The 20,169-nt window shown below is 64.6% G+C and overlaps 1 protein-coding gene across 11 annotated transcripts; it reads right to left on the bottom strand.

The window, feature by feature from the left end:
- Nucleotides 1-1,132: 1,132 nt before the first annotated feature.
- On the bottom strand, nucleotides 1,133-20,123 carry KCNAB2 (potassium voltage-gated channel subfamily A regulatory beta subunit 2). 11 transcript variants are annotated; one of them, XM_049801680.1, is made up of 17 exons: nucleotides 20,019-20,123; nucleotides 14,258-14,376; nucleotides 13,907-13,948; nucleotides 5,936-5,979; nucleotides 5,524-5,561; nucleotides 5,267-5,346; nucleotides 4,777-4,821; nucleotides 4,589-4,633; nucleotides 4,473-4,516; nucleotides 4,280-4,366; nucleotides 3,923-3,967; nucleotides 3,016-3,101; nucleotides 2,696-2,816; nucleotides 2,466-2,560; nucleotides 2,180-2,300; nucleotides 2,012-2,100; nucleotides 1,133-1,601 (listed from the first exon to the last, which is right to left on the bottom strand). In XM_049801680.1, exons 2-17 carry the CDS (start codon nucleotides 14,332-14,334, stop codon nucleotides 1,512-1,514), a joined length of 1,149 nt encoding a protein of 382 aa, XP_049657637.1. In that variant the 5' UTR covers nucleotides 14,335-14,376; nucleotides 20,019-20,123; the 3' UTR covers nucleotides 1,133-1,511. The 11 variants fall into 11 exon arrangements, with proteins under 11 accessions (XP_049657637.1, XP_049657640.1, XP_049657636.1 ...); XM_049801683.1 differs by lacking the exon at nucleotides 20,019-20,123 and adding an exon at nucleotides 17,593-17,659; XM_049801679.1 differs by lacking the exon at nucleotides 20,019-20,123 and adding an exon at nucleotides 16,971-17,282.
- Nucleotides 20,124-20,169: the final 46 nt, after the last annotated feature.

Here is a 20,169-nt window from a genome sequence, read left to right on the forward strand (position 1 = left end):
TATTTGCATAGGGGCATATACACATAGCTGTATCTGTGTTTATATCTACATATGTAAATATCTATTTGTAATTTGTGTGTGTGTATACACACACACATGTATTTAATTCTGAATATATTTATACATAAGTAGATATAAACAGAAAAAGGTTTATAGATATAGCTACGCATCTAGCATACATGTGTGTATACACAGGTATTTGTAACTTTATACATTTGTATGAGTATGTATAGGTTTATATATATATACAAAGATCTGTGTAGTTCTATAAAGGTAAGTAGGTATAGACGTGGATAAATGCATACAGATACATGTAGGTATTGGCAAAGGTATATGTCTTTCTGCACAGAGAGAATACACATAGATATGCATAGAGATAGCTATAGCTAAATTCCAAATAGGTCTATGTCCATGTGTATATATATAGGCATGTTTTTATATAGCGGTATAGATATGAGTATATATCTATTTTTAATTTTCATATATGTGTGCATACGGATCTATATGTAGCTATATCAATATATTTACATGGATATGTACACATCTATATATCTACATATATGGATATACACATATAGCTATATATGGCTGTAGATACATAACTACACATCTACAGTCTGTGTTTGTATACATATTATATACATAGTTTTCATAGGTGTAGTGCATATATATCTACATACATATAGCTATATATATAAATAGGTATGGTATCTGCATAAAAACTGGTATAACTATAGGGATAGAGGTAGATCTACATTTATATATACAGCTCTAGATGTATGTGTGTATGCATATACACACTTGTCACTGAGGTGTGTGCATATATAGGTGCATCTACATGTACATAGAGCTAAGGTACTTGTGGACCGAGCACAGTATCTCCCCACCTCCTTATAGATGTATGCACCCAGGTGTGCAAGATGTCCATATATCCCTGTGTCTATATGGGGGGGCTGTACACACGCGCTCACACACTTACCTGCCATCCACCCCGGTCCCAGCCCCATCAGCCCCCCATCATCGCCCCATCCCGCCCCCCCGGCCCCAGGAGCGGGTACTCCCGTGGGCCTGCAGCCCCCACGGTGCCGGCGCCGCCGCAACGCAGGCAGGGCAAAGGCGAGGGGCCGGGGCGCAGGCTGGGGAACAGCTTCGTGTTGTCAGCCTCGCGGGCGTACAGCACCCGCTCGCATCCCCGCGCCCACCGCCTCCGGCAACGCGGTGGGGGGGGCGGGAGCGACGCATGCAACAGGGTCCCCGCGCCGCGCCGGCGGCACCCGCTTGGGCTGCGGGCAGGGCAGCTCGAGGCTTGCCCTCACGCGCTCCCCGCCGGCGGCCGTCCCTGCGCTCCAGAGCCACGGCGGGTGGAAGCGGTGCGGTGGTCTGGGGCAGCGTGGGCGGGAGCGCTGGCTCTCGGCGCGTCGGGCTCGCAGTGCAAACCACACTCTCCACTTTGCTCCAACAAAGCGTAAGCAAGCGAACGGGCGGCGAGGGCTGCGCGGCGGGTGGCGCGCTTAGGATCTGTAGTCCTTCTTGCTGTAGGGTTTGTTGCCCAGGATGCTATCGATCTCGTGGACGATGGAAGACGACAGCTTCGGAAGGACCTGCGGGGGACGCCCTTGGGAGTCAGGATCACGCTCGTGGTGCACGCAGGGGGCTGCAGCTGCCGGCGGCACGCAGCCGTGCCGTGCTCACCGCCTCTACCCCGCCACCTCGATGCTACAAGCCCCAGCGTGCTGGCTGCGCAACCCAGTTACAGAAAGCCTAGGTCGGGCTCCTCCCCTGCCTTCTCAGCCCAGCAAAGCCTCGTGTCTGCCGCTCACGTTCAGATCAAGCCGAAACCCCTAATTTTTTTGTTTGGAGCCAGGTTTGCAACCTCCTTTCCCCCCGCAGCACGTTAGAGCAGCGTGCAATGCAGCAGCAAAGCATGCGCAGGCAGGCGCTGCCCCGTTCAAGCCCCGTGAGCAGGGTCTGTTCGCTTCCCGCTGCGAAGCCGCCCCCGGCGCACGCTGACCTGTATTGCTCCGATGTTCTCCATCAGCTGGTCGGCGTTGGAGGCACCCAGCAAGACGGAGCTGACGCCCTCGTTGCGCAGGCACCAGGCTGGGGCAGGAGGAAAAGTAGAGCTTGAGCGTGGCCCGGCTGCCCCCAGCGGCTCCCCGGTACCCCCAGCGCTCCTTACCGATGGCGAGCTGGGGCAGCGTGCAGCCCAGGCGCTCGGCGATGGCCTGCAGCTCCTTCAGCTTCGCCTGCTGCCGCCGGCCCTCCTCGCTCAGGATCTTGTCCTTCAGCCACTGGTATCCCTGGGAGGGCGAGAGGACGCTCTAGAGGGGGTGTTGTGCTGGGAGGCAGCTGTACGGGGACCTTGTGCAAGCAGGGCATCCCCCAACGCCCCGGGTCGTGGCTCCTGGACCTCCTGCTCCCCAGGCTGTGCCTGTCCCATCACGACCCCCCCCAGCCAGGCTCACCTTCAGCGAGGCGCGGGAGTAGGGGGGGATGCCCCCGTCGTACTTCCCTGAGACGATGCCGCAGGCCAGCGGGGACCAGGTCATGGCTCCGACACCTGAGGGCAGAGCGGGGGGGTGTGAGGCTGCTGCCCCCCAGCTCCCCCAGTAACACACGCTGTGCCCCACCAGGCTTTGGGGAGCACCGTGCTTTGTGGGGAGGGGGGACTGGGGCAGGACCCCCACCGCTATACCTATCTTGTGGAAGAGCTCGGGGAGCTGCACCTCCACCTTCTCCCGCTGGAACATGTGGTACTCAGCCTGCTCGCAGATCGGCGGGATCAGGTTGAACTGCCGGGCCACCGAGTACGCCTCCTGCCGAAGAGCCAGGACCCTCAGTGCCCCGCCAGCCCCCACCCCCACCTTGAGCCCCCCCAGCCAAGCAGCCACCCCAAAAAATAATTAAGGCTTAAGCACATCTGCAAGCACTCGGCTCCTGCCAGCTGCTGTCTAATTAAATCAGCATCACCAACAGCACCAGGGCTGCTCCGCCGTGGCTGCCCTGGGCCCCTACCATGATCTCCATGGAGCTCCAGCGCGAGGTCCCCCAGTACATGGCCATCCCCTGGTTGATGACGTGGGTCATGGCTCGCACCGTCTCTGCCGGGAGGGAAGGGGAGAGCGGCAGGCAGGGGTTAGCAGGGCGCCGCGCTGGCAGAAGGGGGCTCGCGCCGTGCCAACGGTTGGCGAGCATCCCGCTCCCCAATGCCGAGGCAGGAGCTGGGTTGTGTCCGGAGGATGCTTTCAGAGGAGCAGGATAGGGATGGAGGAAGCAGCCACTCAGGACGTGCCAGGGATCACACGGCTGACCCCGGCATGCTGCCGGTGATGCCGGGGCTCTCCCGGCACAGAGAGCAGCCCGAGGCTCCTGGCACTGCACCCCTCAGAGCACCAGCACCACGCTTGGCATTACTGTGGGAGAGGGACCTGAAGCGTCGCCCGTGTGCTGCGACCTAGAAGAGGGAGGGAAGCCCGGACCCCACGTGCCGGGCGCGGGGGTCTCGGGGGAGGCGGCCCTGAGCCATGCGGGCTGGGGCCAAGCCAAGGCGCGCTCCTGCAGCCAAAGGTGGGCAGTGGGGAGAGCGAGGGGCGCGAGGCTTGCCTGGCCGGCACCGGAGCGCACGCCCCGGCGTGCTCACAGCTGCCGCGGCAAGGAGAGACCCTGCCGCGGTCCCCGGCGCGGCTGCAAAGGGTGCCCCGTGGCGAGGAGGCTGGGGAGCCACTTTGCTCTTGTCCCCTTTAACTGGCAGATTGTCTGAAGAGGCCGGGAGGGTGGTTTTGTTGTGCTGCTGCTGCCTGTGCATTTTATGGCAGGGTTTGCTCAGGGTGGGAGGGAACGGGACGGAAATCGCAGAGGAGTGGGGCTTCTGCCCCAGGAAATGCCGCTGGGACACAGGCAGCGGCCCACGGGCAGAGAGTACCTTCTACGATGAAAGTCCTGGACTTGGAGGAACTAAATGGGTCCCCTGGTGATAAAAGAGAGATTTAGAGAGCGCGCAGTTGGCCGCTGCCAGCGGAGCAGAGCAAGTGGCTTGCCGGGATGGGGTCAGCGACCCGCTGCCGTGCCACCAACCCACCCCTGCCGCGGCCCAAGGAGGGTCCCGGTGCCGGGCTGGGGGCGGCAGAGGCTTAACCGCAGCATGGGCTGACCGTGGCGGTGGAGGAGCAGTTTCTGCTCGGGAAGGGAAAATGCCCTTAGATAAAAGCCTGGCACAAACCAACTGCGACGGCAACAAAAGGCAGCGGGGAGGAGCGCAGCACTGTGGCACGGCACCCACCTTCCATCGGCGTGTTGGGATCAGGCCGGTTGGCGAACACCACATCCACATACTCCAGCTGCAGCCGCTCCAGTGACGCCTTCAGACCTGCCGCACCGAGGGCGCCGTTAGGTGTGGCGGCACCAGCCGGCGAGGCAGCCGGTGGAGACACAGCCTGGCACCGAGGCCAGCAGCACCTGGCAAGCATCCCTACCTTCTATGATGTGCTTTCGGGACAGGCCCCTCTCCGTCTCAGCCCTGGAAAAGGAAAGGTGGGTGAGAGCCTGGCACACTCCGGCCGCTCTGCCACGGGGCGGGTGCGCTACCTACTTTCCGCCCCAGAAGATTTTGGTGGTGATGACCAGGCTGGACCGTCTGCGGGGAGAAAAAGAGGGTCATCGGTAGCAGCACCCGCGAAGCCCCGTGCGCATTCATGCCCAGGGCTGCTCCGCTGGCTTTACCCAGCCCATCAGCACCGCCGTGATGGCTTTGCCACACAGGAATATAGTCCGGCTTACCTCCACCCTTTCTTCTTGATGATGTTCCCCAGCACCACCTCGGCCCTACAAGAGAAGGTGAGGTCAGCCGCCGGCACCCTGGCTGCTGCGGCCATGGGGAGCGGTGGCAGCTGGCAGGGATGGCCCTGGGTCCCCAGCAGACTAAGAGGCAAACGTGGTGGCCATAGGGACACCATTTCCCCCCTCCACGATGCATGAGCTTGCCGTTTTTAAGTGGGCAAGTGGGCACGCCGTGATGCCTCCGGGGCACCGTGACCCGGGCACAGCCGCGGTTCGCCGTGCTGGGGAGGGTGCACGGCTGTGCTTGTGTGGCACAGGCAGCCCAGAACCGCACGAGCTGCGACCCCTCTGCGAGCCAGCGCTCGCTGCCCCATCCCGCTTTGCAGCCAGCAAACCCGGAGACTCCCAGCACTGCTGCAGTTTGAAGGTGCTGGAGTCCAGGGTGCACGGTGAGAGGCCCCTTGTGCCACTGCTGAAGTGGGGTACTTACTTGCCGGCAGCATAGACTTCTGCCGTGTCAAAGAGATTAATGCCGTTGTCGTAGGCTAAAGTCATCAGCTGCTCCGCCATCTGTGAGGGGAGAGCAGGGAGGGTCGGCAAAGGGGGTGGCCGAGAGCCGGAGCGCAGATGAGCTCCGGCACGCCACACGCACTGAAACCAGCAGCCGTGGCTGTGCCGGCCCCATCCGTTCCCCGCTTCGCTTGGGAAGGCCTGGGGAGGGATGGGGCGAGGGGGTGCGATCCTTACCTCATCTGTGATTTGCCCTCCAAAAGTCACCCATGTCCCTGCGGAGGAGAGAGTGTGCACGCACAGTGAACGCGGTGAGCACCGAACACTGCCGCCTCGAGCCCCCGGCCACCCGCCCCGACTGCCCTGGCACAGCCCCGGCACGCAGCGGCCACAGTTGGCCCCGCCGCGTGCGGCGCGGCGCTCCCAGCATAGCCCGGTCACTTCCTATCGCGTTGGAGAAGAAAAAGAGAAAATAATTTGACAACTTCTGGGCTGCTTCTCAAAACCGCCGCCAGGCCAGAGGAAAACCCTTTCCTTCCCTTTGCAAAGCATCGCCGGAGCAGGCGAGCGCTGCCCTCGCCAAGGAACGCCGGCAGCGGGCGCAGGACAGAGGAGCTGCCGAGGGGCCACGGCAAACCCCGGCACTTACCCAGGCCCAGGCAGGACACACGCAGCCCCGACTTCCCGAGGTTCCTGGAAGACAGAGATCTGTTAGGAAAGATGCCAGAAAGCCCCAAAATGCCATCTCATGCATCTGCGTGCCACCGAGCATGCCGTCTGCGTGGGCTGGTAGGTGTGGTGGTGATCCCCCGTCCCCGTCTCCATCCCCATCCCCGCCTGGGACCATCGCACAGCGAGGGTCCCCCCGCAACTGATTAAAAGCCATCCCAGGCCGGGCATGCCGTGCCTCGCTGGCAGCACGGCCGGCACCGGCGCAGTGATGCTGTTTCCCGCACGCAAAATAATTGCCGTGCCTAGCAGGGTAATCGAGAGTGGCAGCGGGCAGTGACCTCGTTAAAGCGGCTCCCCGTGACGAGGCTGGGGTGTCCGGCTCCCCCGGCAGCGCCGCTGGCATGGGGTGACGGGGCAGGAGCAGGGGGAGACGGCATGCCGGTGGCCAGGCCTGGAGCATCCCACATGTGGCATGAGCTGTGCTCGTTCTCTGCGGTGCGACATGGGGAAGCACAGGGCTCACACAAGGAGAGGGTGCTCAGGATCAAAGTGGTCTTCTGGAGAAACGGAGCACCCCTGAAAATTTGGCCAGCACAAGGAGCTGGAGAACAGCTTTCGGGAAGGGGGCCGGGCTGGCAGACGCCTTCGCCTCGGTGATGGAGAGCCAGTTTCTTGTTAAAAATGACAAAGGCTCGAGAAACGAGCGTTAAAATAAATAAAGTGTAGGTGAGCCGTGGCAGCTCGCCCGCGCGGGTGTCGCGTAGCAACCGGGAGGCACCGCCACCGCCGGCATGGGCACGGGGAGCCGGGCAGGGAGCACCCGCGGTCCGACGGCAGCAGGGAATGGCGGGCTGAGTCAAATCGGGGCATCTCTCCTTCCACGCCAACGCATTATTGGCCAACATCTGGAGGCGCGGGCGCTCCCCCCAGCCCTGCGTTATTTTTAGAGCATTTCGTGGTGGGGAGCGGCTGTGGCCTGGCCATGGGGTGGCAGCGGCTCAAGCCCCTGCGATGGGGGGTCACGGCGGCACGGGGATGGCACCAGTCCTGTCCCGGCTATCCCAGGCTGCAGGGGCATCACGGGGCTCCTCCTGGGCGGGTGGGCACCAGCAACACATCGCCGCTTCTGGCTCTGCTGCCTGAAAGCGTCTTGACCGGCCGCCCAACGGAGACGCTGCCGGGTACTGGGGGAGGCCAAGCATCCCCCTGCTGCACTGCGGCCTTCCCGCTTCGTTTGCATGGAGTGTGCCCCTGCACCACTTGTCCCCCCCACAACCACCGGTGGGGACCCCCGAGCCGGTCACCCACTGCCTGGGAGAGGGTGGCTGCCCGGCGCACTCCTCCTCCGGATGGGGATGCGAACGCCAAGCCCAAAGGATGCCACCGCGTGTGGCCCCAGTACCACCACCGCCGCCGCTGCAAGGGTTTGGTGTTTGGGAGCCAGAGGGGGCCGCCCCAAACCCCTCCCCAGTGCCCGGGTGAGGGGACTCGGCCGATTTGGACGATGATGGTGGGTGACGGCTGGACTCATCCCCGTGCTCTGCCAGCCTGACGCACTTTGCAGCCCAACGCCGGTCACATCTGGGCTGCCGTGAGGGCACGCAGCGGCTGTCAGATGGACCGTGGCGTGCACGCTCATCCCAGGGGGAGCCCCCAGCCCCACGCTTGGGTGCGCACTCATCTTGGGGGGGGGGGGGGGGGGGGGGGGAAGCCCCCGGCGCTCCGCTCCAGCGCCAGGGACGTGGAGCGCGTTAACCCAGTGGGTGCTGGCTGGGGGAGGCACAATGTGCACACGCCGCCCTTCGTTTCCAAACCCACTGCGGGCAGCCGAGGGCCGAATCCCGGCTTACAGCTCCGCCACGCTTCGCAGGGCGGCGAGGCTCCGGCAGCGCCGTAACCGTGCCACGGCAGCCCATGGATTAACGCGCGCCGCGACTCTCAGACCCCCCTGGCTCGGCAGGCGCCGGGGATGCTGCTAATCCTACCTCGTGTTTGAGGGTCCCCCCCGCCCCATCCCACCGGTTTTACGCGAGGCTGGACGAAAGCCGCCCCGAGAGGGGACAGGAGCGAACAGCGAGGAAGGTGCCGGAGGTGCACGGTCAGCACTTTTAGCACCGAGAAACCAACGGAGCAGGACTCGAGCCGGGGGTTAGGGGAGTGCAGCACAGCCGGCGTGTCCCCCCCCAGGACCCCCCGCCGCCCAGATCTCAGTGAAGAACAGAGAAAGCAGCCGAGCAAACCTGCCCGTCCGTCTCCTACCGGTATTTCATCCCCGGCTGCTTGACGCTGGATTCGCTGGAGGAGGGAGCGTTCTGCACCGAGAGCTGCCCCAGGCTGCGGGCCACCATGGCCACCGCCCGGAACTTGCCACGGGTGCCGAGGCTGGGGCTGCCGGCATTCTGTCGGTTCAACCGGTCCTCCGCGCTCCGGCTCTTGATGCTGTGCTCGGAGCACACAAAGGAGACCTGCATGCTGCTCCGGCGGGCAGCCTCGCCAGCTGCCTAAATTTAGCCGGCGCCCCGGGTGAGGCGGGGAGCTCCTCCCGCGCGCCGCCGCTCCGCCAACGTGACGGTGGGGGGCTGCCAGGCGGCGGGCGCGGAGATGGCTCCCGTCAGCCCTCCTGCCCTCAATATTTGATGAGCTCAGGAAGCGAGCAAGCGGCGCCCGGGCAGGTTGGGAGGGGGTGCAGGAGGGGGAACGCCGCTGCGGGTGTCCCCCCCCACCAAAGGCACCCCCAGCCGTGGGCAACGCTTCCAGCCCAGGCCCGGTTTGGGGTGCAGCGGGGGGGAGCTGAGGCACCGGGGGCGAAGGGGTCAGCACGGCATCCTCCCGAAACAAAAATCTCCCGGCAGGAGGGCTCGCGCGTTGCCGAATACACGGTTCTGGGCCGAGAGCGCAGGCGGCGGCGATGCCGCCGTCCGTCCGGCTCTCCCGGGGGCAGAGGCCGGCGGTTTGCCGAAGCCAGACGGGTTGCCCCCCTCGGGCCCACGGTCTCCAGATTTCGCCTGGCACGAGCTAAGCAGATCGGGGCGAAACCCAGCCCCACACCTCCTGCCGAAGGAGGGACGCAAGCCGGCCACGCTACGGGACCGTTTTGTGGCCGGGGCCACGTGCAGGCTGCCCTCACCGGCTGTGCCCCCCCAGGTAAGGAGCAAGGAGCGGGGCTGGGGCTTTGCTTGCGGCAGAAATTACGCACATTCAGCCCCGACCTAATGAGAAATCTTGTAATCTCCTCTGCTCCCCTCTACTGCAAAGCTCCTTAGCCAGGCATGCCCGCTGGCTCCAGCCCCCAGGCAGGGGGGGGGAACCCGGCAGCCACAGCAGCTCCTGGAGAAGGAGAAACCCCAGAGATTTTGGGGGCAGCGGGCACATGTCGCCCCTCTCCCCATCAACAGAAGCCTCTCCCCATCAATAAATAACCACCTCATGAATATTAGATGAGCTCTTGCCACCGAGTAAATGTTACCTCTCTCATTGTGAGCAGAGGGGAACCTGACCCGCGGTGCGGCACGGCACAGCGTGGCAGGAGCCGGCAGAGCTGCCGGCGCCTGGAGGGTGGGGGCAAGGGGGATGCCTGGCACCCCTGCATTTTCATAGTGGGGAACAGCCGCCGTCCCCAGCCCCGGTGCCCCCAGCCCAAGCCTGAACTGGGTTATTGGGGGGTGCCCGGCTCCACGGCCCATCGCCCCACCAGCGCCACTGGGGGAGAGCGGGAAAGGATGCGCTGGGAAAACCAGCCACGTGCCCTCAGAGGAGCCACGGCCGACGGCTCCGGCTGCCCGGCGCGGCAATGAGAAGGACAAAAGTCGGCTGAAGTCCTGAGATGCCTCACGCCCTACCCGGACCCGCACGCAAAATTAATGGAGCGCCTGCTCTGCAACGACCGCTCGTCAGACGGATAAAGCGTTTCTGTAGCAGTTTCCTCCAACCGCCTGATCTTTAAAAGCACAGAGTGTGTTTGCACTTGCAGCTTCCCAGCCGCAAAAGGGAAAATCAAGTCAGAAAATCAAAGCTCACCGAGCAAGCAAGAGGCAACGGCGCTGCCCTGCCGCAGCCTCTCCCGCACGCGCTGCACGAGATCGCCTTTCCTGCCGAGGACTCCGGCTCTTCCCCACCTCAGCGCACCACAGGGAAATGGGAGAAAGCTGGGCTTTTCCCCGACGAGGCGCAAAACCAGCACTAATCACCATGCCCTGCTCCGTCCCCGCATCTTGGGCCGGGCGCGCTCGGCCTTCGCCACCCCGGCAGGCGCTGGCACGCTGCCTTACCTGTACCTCATGCCAGTGGTGCGGGCAGTGCCGTCGGCCAGGGAGAGCCCGTGCATCCGCAGGAACTCCTCCAGCGTCTTCGCCCGCGCTGCCGCCCGCACGTCCCGCAGCCGCCGCAGCTCCAGCCCGTCCGCCGGCCGGGGGGCCGGTGGCAGCCCCCACTCGGGGGGGTGCCGGCTGGCCACGCTGCGCAGGCTCTCGCTGTACGTCATGGAGAGCATCGCGCTGCCCGAGCCTGGGCTCCGCAGCCTGGCCTTGCCGTTGACCGCTCAGCGATGCTACGGAAAGAGCTGGGAAAGCGCCCCGCCGCCGCTCACGGGAGAGCCCTGCCCGTGCCACGATGCCGGAGCGGCGGCACCCACCCTCGCCAGGACCTGCGGCGGGTCTGCGGCGCGGGGAAGGTAGAGTGGGGACCCCGGCAAAGCCAGTCACTTCAGTGGAGTAAAGCCTTGGCAGGGGAGCCAAAGAGCAAAGAAAGGCCGAGGGCGGCAGCGCGGCAAGGAAGGGACGCGGCGCTGCCCGCGGCTGGGCGGCGATGGGCAGCTGGGGCTGCAGCGGGCGCCTGCCATGGCCGCCTCCAGCCCAGCAAGCTGCTGCAGCCTGGCACCTGCCCCGGCTGTGCCGTCTCCCAGCTCGCACCGGCTGGGCTGGCACTGGTTTGCACCCCTGTGAGGGACATGGCGGGCCCCAGGAGACGGCTGAGCGGTGGCACAAGTGCCGCCGGTGAGAAGCCAGCACCGCGTGCCGGTGGGTAGGAGAGGTCAGGATGGGAAAGGGGTCCCTGTGTGGCTCCCCGGGCAGGGTGAGCATCTTGCAGAGGTGCTGTGGGCACTGGGTGCTCGCCGGTGGCTGCCGTGCCCGCGGCAGGCTGCCGCAACTTGCGCCGCCAGCCGACACCTTCCCTGCAGCCATGGCAGCGACCTCCCAGCCGGTGCCGAAAATAGCCTGCCGCAGAGCGGGCTTCTCACCCGCTGGAGGTGCTTGCCGCCTCTATGGCTGGGATCTTGTTGGAGGTGGCACCGGCATCGATTTCCCTGCTGCTCTCTGCAGCGACCCTCGCGCTCAGTGTCTGAAAGAAGGAGCGGGGACTGGGGCCAAAACTGCGGCACTGGTGCCAAAGTGGCTGCTGGGAGTGCACCGTGCTGTGGCTGTGCCGGCATCAGGCTCCGGCTGGGCTCCCGCTGGTGGTTTTTTATTTCCCTGTGAAGCTCAAATTTATGGTAGCAGGAGCCAAAAGCAAGGCACACTCTCCCATTGAGGTATGACCTCAAGAAAAAAAAAAAAAATAGAGGAAGAAAACCCAGAAGATATGGAGCAGCAGCTGGTGAGGGGTGACCGAAACCCCAGGGAGCTCACGCGATACCCAGCGCTGCTGGAGACCCTCCTGCTCTGCAGCAAGGTCTCAGGAGTGCTGGCAGACCCCTCTCCTGCGGCAAAACCAAACTGAACCCCGGCCACCAGCCGCCTCCTCCTGCTGCGCCTCAAAGCTGGAGTCCAGAGCCGGCACCAGCCCATCTCCACGGCTGGCTGTTTTAATTAGGGCAGCGCCGGTGGCTCCTGCTGGGCACGGGCACAGCACCTGGCCCTGGGGGGACCCTCTCGCCCCTGGTGGGATCCCCTTGCCTGCTAGTGGCCGGGAAAAGTCCAAAACAGCTGCACTGCTGCTCTACAGTGCTTCACCACACTGCAACGAAATGGCCGCAGCAAGCGAAGCCGGGGACTTTGGGCTGGGCTGCTTCGAGGAATGGGGTGGGAATCCACCGGTCCCCTCCATTTCAACACCTCCCTGATTTTCGGCTGAGCAATGTTATGAGGTGGCAGAGAGAGCACGGGGGCAGCGGGTCCGTCCACGGGCCGTTCGTTAGCAGAAATCCTGATGCTGCCTGAGGGGCGAGAAGCGGCGGGGGCTGCAGGAGCTGCCGAAGCCCAAGCAGTGCTGTGCCCAAGCAGGAGAGGCGAGGAAGGAGCAGGGATGGGGACAGCGTGCAGGCTCTGCAGGGTGATGGGGGGATCGTTAGCACACATCAGGGACACAACAAGTGGGTGACAGTCGGGTGCGCGGGGTAGCTGCTGAAAAAGGCGTCTCTCCAGCCTGGCTTGCCAAGCTGGGAACTTGCTGGCAACCCACAGCCTGCCTAAAACCAACAAGACCCCAAACCAAAACCTCCCCAAGCCACCAAATCCCGAGTCACCCCACACAGCAAATCCTCCCTGCTGCCCCCATCCCCGCTCGCCGCCCATACTGCCGGCCCCGACTCACCCGCGCCCCGGGATGCCGCTCATGGACAGCAAAGCTCTGGGCAGCTGGGCTGCCCGGGGGCAGCTATAAGAGATGCGCGGCCACCGCGGTTTTTTTTGCATTAGGGGAGTGTCGGCGCTTGGCATCCAAAGCAATTGGCAGCTGTGAGGGGCCCCCCCAGAGCCCAGCTTTCTCGCCGCGCTCCATTAGCCCTATTAGGGGATTTTCTTCCTTGCGAAGGGCAGCTAAATTATTCATGGCCGCTTTGCTAAAAGCCCGAGGATGTGCCGCTGCTTTATCAACGCTGGCATCGCTGCCTCCGCCCGCAGCCGACCCTCACCCTGCGCGGCGACAGGTCCCGCACCACCAGCACACGGGGCGGTGGGGACGGCCGGGCACACTGGGAGCTGTCGGGGAGCGGAGCCGGTCCCCCGCGGTGGACGCAGCCCTCCCGCAGTCCCCGTTTGTGACGGGATTGGAGTTGGGCCGGGGCAGAACCGAAACGCGGACTTCTCCGGGTTGGAGCCCCAAAACTGGGCTGGGTGATGGACACCGGCGGCAGCTGGCTGCAGGCAAGCCGGTTCCTGCCTGTCGGCCTCGGGAGCCTTTCGCACCAGATGTGTCCAGTGGTTCAGGTGTGCAGCTGTGCCTGGCCGGTTTGGCAGCCAAAACCCACCCGTGGCTCGGGCTCGGCAGTGGCACATCGCTGGGACAGATACGCTTGCAGTGCCGCCAAGCCACCCCGGTGCTGGCCAGCCTCTCCTCCTCCCGCCGCCCACGGGGATGGATCCAGGAGGCCACAGCTCCCTTGGGGGGCATCCCCCCAACCCCACCGCATCACAGCCGGGCCGGACCCGCTCTGACACCGCCAAGCTGCTGCGGCCCCGCGAACACCAAAGCGGTTGCTGGTACAGCGTGTCAGGGAAAAGTGCCGCCTTCACTTCAGACGGTAAAAGGGTGGTGGTGGGGGGGGGGGGAACTGTTGCCTTCTGTACCACTTAATGATGCTTCTCTTAATGGAAGGAGCAGCAGAGTGGCTGGCTGGCTTCCTGGTGCTGCCCTTGGGAGATGCCAGTGGGCTCTTCCCGGCGCAGCATCGGTGCAGGATGCTCCCCCCGAGCCAAGCCCAGCCCAGCCCTGCATGCCGGTGGTGGCTGCCCCCCAGTAGCCCTCCGGCCGTGCTCCGGCCACGCTCTGCCGCTTGGGGACCCCGGCGAGGACAGCCCCCACCTACCCGGCCACACATGTGGGGTCCCCAGGTCGCACTGCCAAACCCACGAGCAGGCGAAGATGCGATGCCGCGCCGGCGATGCCCACCCTGCACGATGTGCCAGCATCGCCCGTGCCAGCACCACCCCGGGCACGGGCCAGGGCTTCGGTCACATCTGCTTGCCAGGGAAGGATTTTGGGGGCGGGGAGGGGGGGAGAAGGGCTGGGTTACCTGTAGAACTGGAGCTGGCGCTTGGGGCTCCCGTACCTCGCGCTTCCGACAGCAAAGGGGAGAAAGAAGAAAGATGCCACAAACCCCATTAGAAAGGTGGAGCGGGACCGGGCGGCAGAGCTGGCGGCCGCAGGAAGGGTCGGTGGCGCCCGCCCGCATCGCGGACACCGGCACGCTCCCCAAAAGTACCCATTCTTCCCAAAATAGGCATCAGCGCCAGAAAACGCTGCTGCCTCGTTTTTCGCAGTCCTGGAAGTTTTTGCACAAAGCATGCCAGGGTGGTTTTGGGTGGCCATGACCCTGGGTTTGAAGCTCCGCAGAGCCTCCCCCGGTGCTGCCCCGCACCCTTACCTGTAAATCATCCCTGGGGAGCCCGTCTGCCGCAGAGAGAGTCGCGCCGGGGAGTCAGTGGTGGATTCGGGATACATGGAGCCAGCCTGGGCTCCCCGGAGCCGCTTGCCGCCTCACCCCTGCCACAGGGGAAGAGAAAAAAAAGAGGAAGAAACGGGGGTTTTTGGGGCGCGCGCATGACGGCGCTTCCTGTTGCCGAAGCTGGCGAGCCGGATGGGCGTGCGGCGCGGGCAGCGGTGCGGGCAGCGGCAGGCAGGGCACGGCAGCCCTGCCAGCCCCAGAACCCCCCACCCTGGCCCACCACCGATCCCAAACCCACCCCGTCCCTGCCCCGACTCCCCAGCTTGGTCGCTTCTCCCCAAATTCCTGGGGCTCCTGGGAAGCGGGAGGCGAGCAGGGCACGCCACGGGGCAAGCCAGCTGTGGCAGGGAGGCAGCGACCCGTGCCACGGAGGTCTTACGACATCTCAGGAAATGGTGAAGAAACGCGGGCCTGAAAAATGAAGCGTTTTGCTGGTGTTTAACACTAAAGCAGCCCCCAGAGGGTCTCTCTGCAAGGGACAAGGTGAGGAAAGGAAAATAGCTCAGTTCGGCTCTTCCCGCAGCCCGCACGTGACTGTGAGCGGGAGCTCTGAGGGAAAGGGGTGCTCACCCCCGGCACCCCGACCCTCCCTGGCCCCATCCCCGTGCTGGGGGCATCCGACGTGACTCCCTACGGAGCCGCGGTTCCGCTCTCTGTCCCACAACACCGTCAGCAGTTTCCAGTATCACAGAAAACCACAACACTTCCCTACAAATCTGGGGGTAATTTTTAAATTTAACCCATCTTTCCCTAGGCCCATGAAACCCTGTCTTTATGCCACCAGCCATGAGCTGCTTCTTCCCCCGGGGTGGGGACTGAGCACACTATGGGCTCCTTCCCCGGCTGCCCCGGGCACAGCGGGAACGTGGCCTTGCACAGCGCGCTCGTGTCCTGGCACGCATCCTGCCTGCATCCTGGCACAGCATGCCCGCATCCCTCCTGCATCCCGGCCCGGCGTGCCTGCATCCTGCATCTCTCCCGCATCCTGCATCCCGGCCCGGCGTGCCTGCATCCCGGTGCAGCCCCTGCAGCCCACGCAGCCCAATGGCAGCGGCTGCGGCAGCTGAGCCCGTCCCCGCGGTGCCGCCTGCCCGCCCACCGCAGCCCCAGCCCCGCTGCGGCCCCCGGTGCAACCCCCCGGTGCAGAGCCCCATCTCCCTCCTCCACCAAGCACCGCAGAAACGCGGCTCCCTTGGCCGCATCCGCGCCAGGGCTAGAGATCAGGCAGGCTCAGTAAAGCCGGGTGTGTTTTTGAGAGGGCAGGAGGGAGCTGCACCCCCGTGGCCCCGCGTCATCGCGCCGTGCACCCCGAGTGGGACCCTGCGGAGCCCCCAAAGCCAGCGCGGCCACCCCGGCTTCTCCCCGGGGACTCCCGGTGTCACCTTCGCGGCTCCCCACGGCCCTCGCCTGGCAGCGACGCAGGGTCCGCGGCAGCCACCGGCCCCGGGCACCGTCTTGCACGCTCCTTCCAGCCGCTTCATGCCTGCTCGGCGGCACTTAATTAGCGGCAACATCATGAAGCTGAAGCGAGCCGGGGGGGATGCCTGCAGGAGGGACGGCCGGACCCCCCAGCCGCAGCGGGGCAGCCGTGCGGCTTTCTTGCCTGCACCGCCACAAGCCGAGACTCAAACTTATTGCAGGGCTTAGGACTGGCTCTGTTTACGCATCCTGGGGATCTGTGGTGTCACGAGCTCAGCTCTGCGATGAGCTCAGCTCTCCGCAATTCTCAGCGGGGCCCGACACCCCTCGTCCCTGACCTCGTGGTAAAGCTATGGGGACTGAGCGCAGCGGCTGGTAAGTCTCCAGCAGCGTTGGAGAAACTTTGCCGGGAAGCGCCGCTGGACCGCTGGGACATGGGGCAGGGTTCCGCACCCCGAGGAGCCGGAGCATCCCGGCTGCCAGGGTCAACCCACCCCTGTGGGTCCTCCCAGCCAAAGGCGCTGCCAAAAGCCCGGTCCCCTCCGTGCTGGCAGATTGGTGCTTGCCCGAGACCACTCCTGCGCCTTCGGCTTCCTCAGGGCAAAACTCAGCTGCGAGTCCGCAACCGCAGGAGTTTCTGCAGGGCAATGCATGGAAAGGGAAGAAAAGTGTTTTGTTCTGCAGGATGCGCCCGGGACCTGGGTGCAAGGGTGCCCCGAAAGCTTGTGCTCTCGCCGGGCTCCATCCCCGTCCCCATCCCCGGCCGGCACGACAGGGCAGGAGAGCGTGGGCCCTGGGATTCCGAGAGGATCTATGGCCAGGAAGCCCTGGGGAGCTAAAGCCCTGCTGGGCCAGCCTGGGGGATGCCTTGCAGACCACAGCCTCCCAGACACACCGCCGTCAGAGCAAGAGGAGGTGAAACTGCACACAGAGTTAATTTGAATACAGGGGCGAAGCTCCTCACCTATGGCTGAGCCCGAGCCCCCTTTGGGGTGGGGGGAGCTGCAGGACCCCCACCCTGGGCAGCCCAGCGTCCTTCCCAGCTGCTCAGGTGGGGGATGCAGGGGAGACGGCACCAAGCATCTCCCCACTCCGGGCATCCGTCCCTGTATTTCTACCCCTTTTTTACCAGGTTTGCAAACAACACCCTCAGCAAACACACCCCCCCCCCCCCCCCCACCCCAGGAAAGGTGACTTTAGCACAATTACTCACACTGCACTGCTCTGCCTTGCAAATGGCTTTCGACCCAGCACCTCCTGCCGCCGTCGTCACCTCTCTGGTCGTGCCCCGTGTGGGGTCCCGCGCACCCCCCACCCGCAGCACCGGCGCTGCAGGGATCCGCAGAGCAGCAGCCCTGCCCCTTCCCTCTGCCCGGGGAAGCCTCTGCTGCAGAGCAGCGTTCGCTCCCCTGGCCCACTGTCGCGGCACGGGCTCCCTCCGACCGCGGCCCGTGGGCTCGGGCGTGTTTACAAGCCAGTCATAAAAGACAACGAACAAGGCAGGCGTTAGGGATTTAGCTGCGACACGTGAGGTTGCCCGTGATCGCACCGTGTGCGCCGAAGCGCAGGCACCCGGCGCCGCTCGGCTCCCCAAGTCGATGACACAGCCCAAAACCACACGCGACACGTCAGAGGGGCTTATTGCTGCTTTGCCGTCACGTACGCCAGCACAAAAGTAAGGGGGTCCGTCAGGACACCGAGCACCCGTGGGTCCCCGATGCGCAGCACCGCCAGCACGCACCCTTCCCCAGGGAGCCGGCTGGCAGGCTCCCCAACTTGCCGCAGCTGCCAGCCCGGCACGGCCGAGCCACCGACAAACCCAGCGCTGCACCTACCTGGCACCGGTGCTCCAGCAGAGATGCGCGGTCAGGAGGCAAAACAAAAACAACAACAAAAAAAAAACCAAAAAAAAAAGAGAAAGAACCCCAGCTGCCAGCAGAGCTGGAGGCTCTGCAGGTTTCGGGAAGCAGTGCCGGTGCAGTGCAGCCGTGACAGCCGGAGGCGAAGGCAGCAGGTGCCAGTTCCTACCCCATTCCCTCTCCGTCCCTGGGAAAAGGCATCTGGCAGCAGAGGGGAAGCCGAGCCCCCCGTACCCCGGGATGCGGCAGCACCCAGGGATGCTGCAGAGCCGGCCCTGCCGCTCTCACATCCTGACTCGGCAAGTTTGGCTCCGCTGGTGGCGTGGCGTGCAGCCCGGCTCCCCAATCCCACCGGTGCCTTAACCATGTCGGTGCCGCAGCCCCGCACCGGCAACACGCGTGGGCAAGTGAGCGGCTGCCACCCGGCGCCGGCCACCCCTGCGCAGCTCAGGCGAGAGGACGCTCGTCTGGAGGCCGCGGGGAGCATGGAACCGGACGTTTCCATCATCGGACACCTTCAAATCACGACACGCTGTGTGTTTTGCTTAAAGAATGAAATAAGGGCAGCCACAGGCGATGCTGCGGGGCTGCCTCCCAGCAGCGGGGCTCGCCTAGCCACCACAGCCCACCGGCTGGCCACGCGTCCTGCTCCCCGGTCACGCCTTCCCAGCGGCTTTTGCTTTTTGGCCCTCTTGGGCAAAAAAAAAAAAAAGCGCCCCAGAATACGCAGTTCAGAGGCACCCCAGTAACTGGAGCACACTGGTCCCCGGCAGCAGCACAGCACCGTAATCCCGGAGCAGTAATGGCACCGATGCGGCCGGTGGCTGGATTTAACATAAAAACCAACAGCCAAGCCAGCAAAAAGGGGTCAGGGTTTTGTAAGCACGCAGCTGTGCTTCTTCATCTATAAATTAGGAAAACCTGGTCCCTCTCCATCCACCAAGTCCCGGTCAGTTTCACCACCGCATCCTCTGCCCTCCAGGCACAGTCTTGTCAGCAATGGGGCCAGCAAGAACAGTGCCCACTCTGAACCGCGCTGGCACTGGTGGGGACCCACTCGGCACCGCCTGGGTGGGTGATCCCAGCAGGCTGCCCGCTTCCCATGCCGTGGCAGCTCCGCTGGCGGCGTGCGGCAGGCAGGGAAGGCCGTAAAGCCCGTCCCGTTCAGGGAGCGCTCCCCAGCACCAGCACGGCAGCGGCTTTGCTTCCCCAGCAGACGGTGGAAACCACGCACCGAGTCGCTCTGCTTTCGCTCCGCCGCGCATCCGACCCACAGACCCGCATATTGACAGCGGGGAGGCGACGGCCGGCCCCGCTGCCCTCCTCATAAAAATAAGAGTAATAAATAATAAAGGGGGCTCAGGCATATCTTCCGTGAGCAGCTGCAAGCAGAGGCATTTCTTCTTAACCAGCCTGAAAATCACTGCCTATGCGCAACACGTATATACATATGCAGTATATACTGGACATATTGCCCAGCCACCGTGGCTCCAGCGACGCTTTAGGAAGAAACCTGCGCTTTTTGGGCAGCTGGCGGGCGGCCCTAGCCGCGCAAAGCCGGCAGCAACCCGGCCTCGCCTCCCGCCGGTGCGGAGCGTGGCTCCGCTCTCCTACCGGGAACCTCTCACCGGGACGAGAGCGCCCACGGCACCCACACAAGCGGTCCCGGGATGCCCGCGTTCACCGCAACGGCACGGCGTCCCGGCCGCCGGCTGAGCGGGCGCGAGACGGACGAGGGTCCCCCCCGACGAGGAAACAGCCTGAAAGAGCGGAGGCCGAAGCGGGGCTCGGGAGGCAAAGAAACCCTCGAGTTGCGGGCACGGCTGCAGGAGAGCCCACGGGGAGGCCCACGGGAGGACGGGGAACCCTTCGCACCTCTCCCGTCGGCGTTCCGCCACCTGCCTCTCCCGGCGCGGCGTCGACGGGCCACGGGCAGCCGGAGCCTCGACCGCCGCCGCGTTCCCTCGCTTCGCTGGGGAAAAGCCGGGGCGGAGGGCACCCACCGGCAGCCCAAAGCCGCGGCTCTTCGGGAAGCAGCCGGGCCCGGACCCCCCCACCCCCCACCTCCCGGGAGAGGCCGGCGGCCGCCGGGGCCGCGCCCCGAGCTTCTCCCTCCGTTCCCACCGAGACGGCGCCTGCGCCGGCCGGCCGCCCACCCCCGGTAACGCCCGGCAACGCCGGGAGGATGCCCGGGGCGGAGACCGTCCCTCCGCCGCGGGAAGGGGCGCCGGCCGCTCCCCGCAGCCCCCCTCCCGCCGCTCCCGGGCTACGAGCCAGACGCCGCCGGAGCGCCAGCCCGCCGCCGGGGACGGGCGGCGTGGCCGGACCGTAGCCCTGCCCGCGGCCGTGCCCGGCCCCGACATCCCCACCGTGGTCCCCGGTCCCGGTCCCCGGTCCCGCACCTGCCCGCGGCCGCCGCTCCCCACCGCTCCGCCGCGGCGCCCTCGTGGGGGGCAGGCCCCGCCCCGCCCGCCGCCGATTGGCCAGGCCGCCTGCCTCTCCTGCCGCATATGAATGACGGCGGCCCCGCACCCGCCCCCATTGGCTGCAGAG

Source organism: Accipiter gentilis, chromosome 1 (genome assembly GCF_929443795.1).
Source record: "Accipiter gentilis chromosome 1, bAccGen1.1, whole genome shotgun sequence".
NCBI classification, from domain to species: Eukaryota; Metazoa; Chordata; class Aves; order Accipitriformes; family Accipitridae; genus Astur; species Astur gentilis.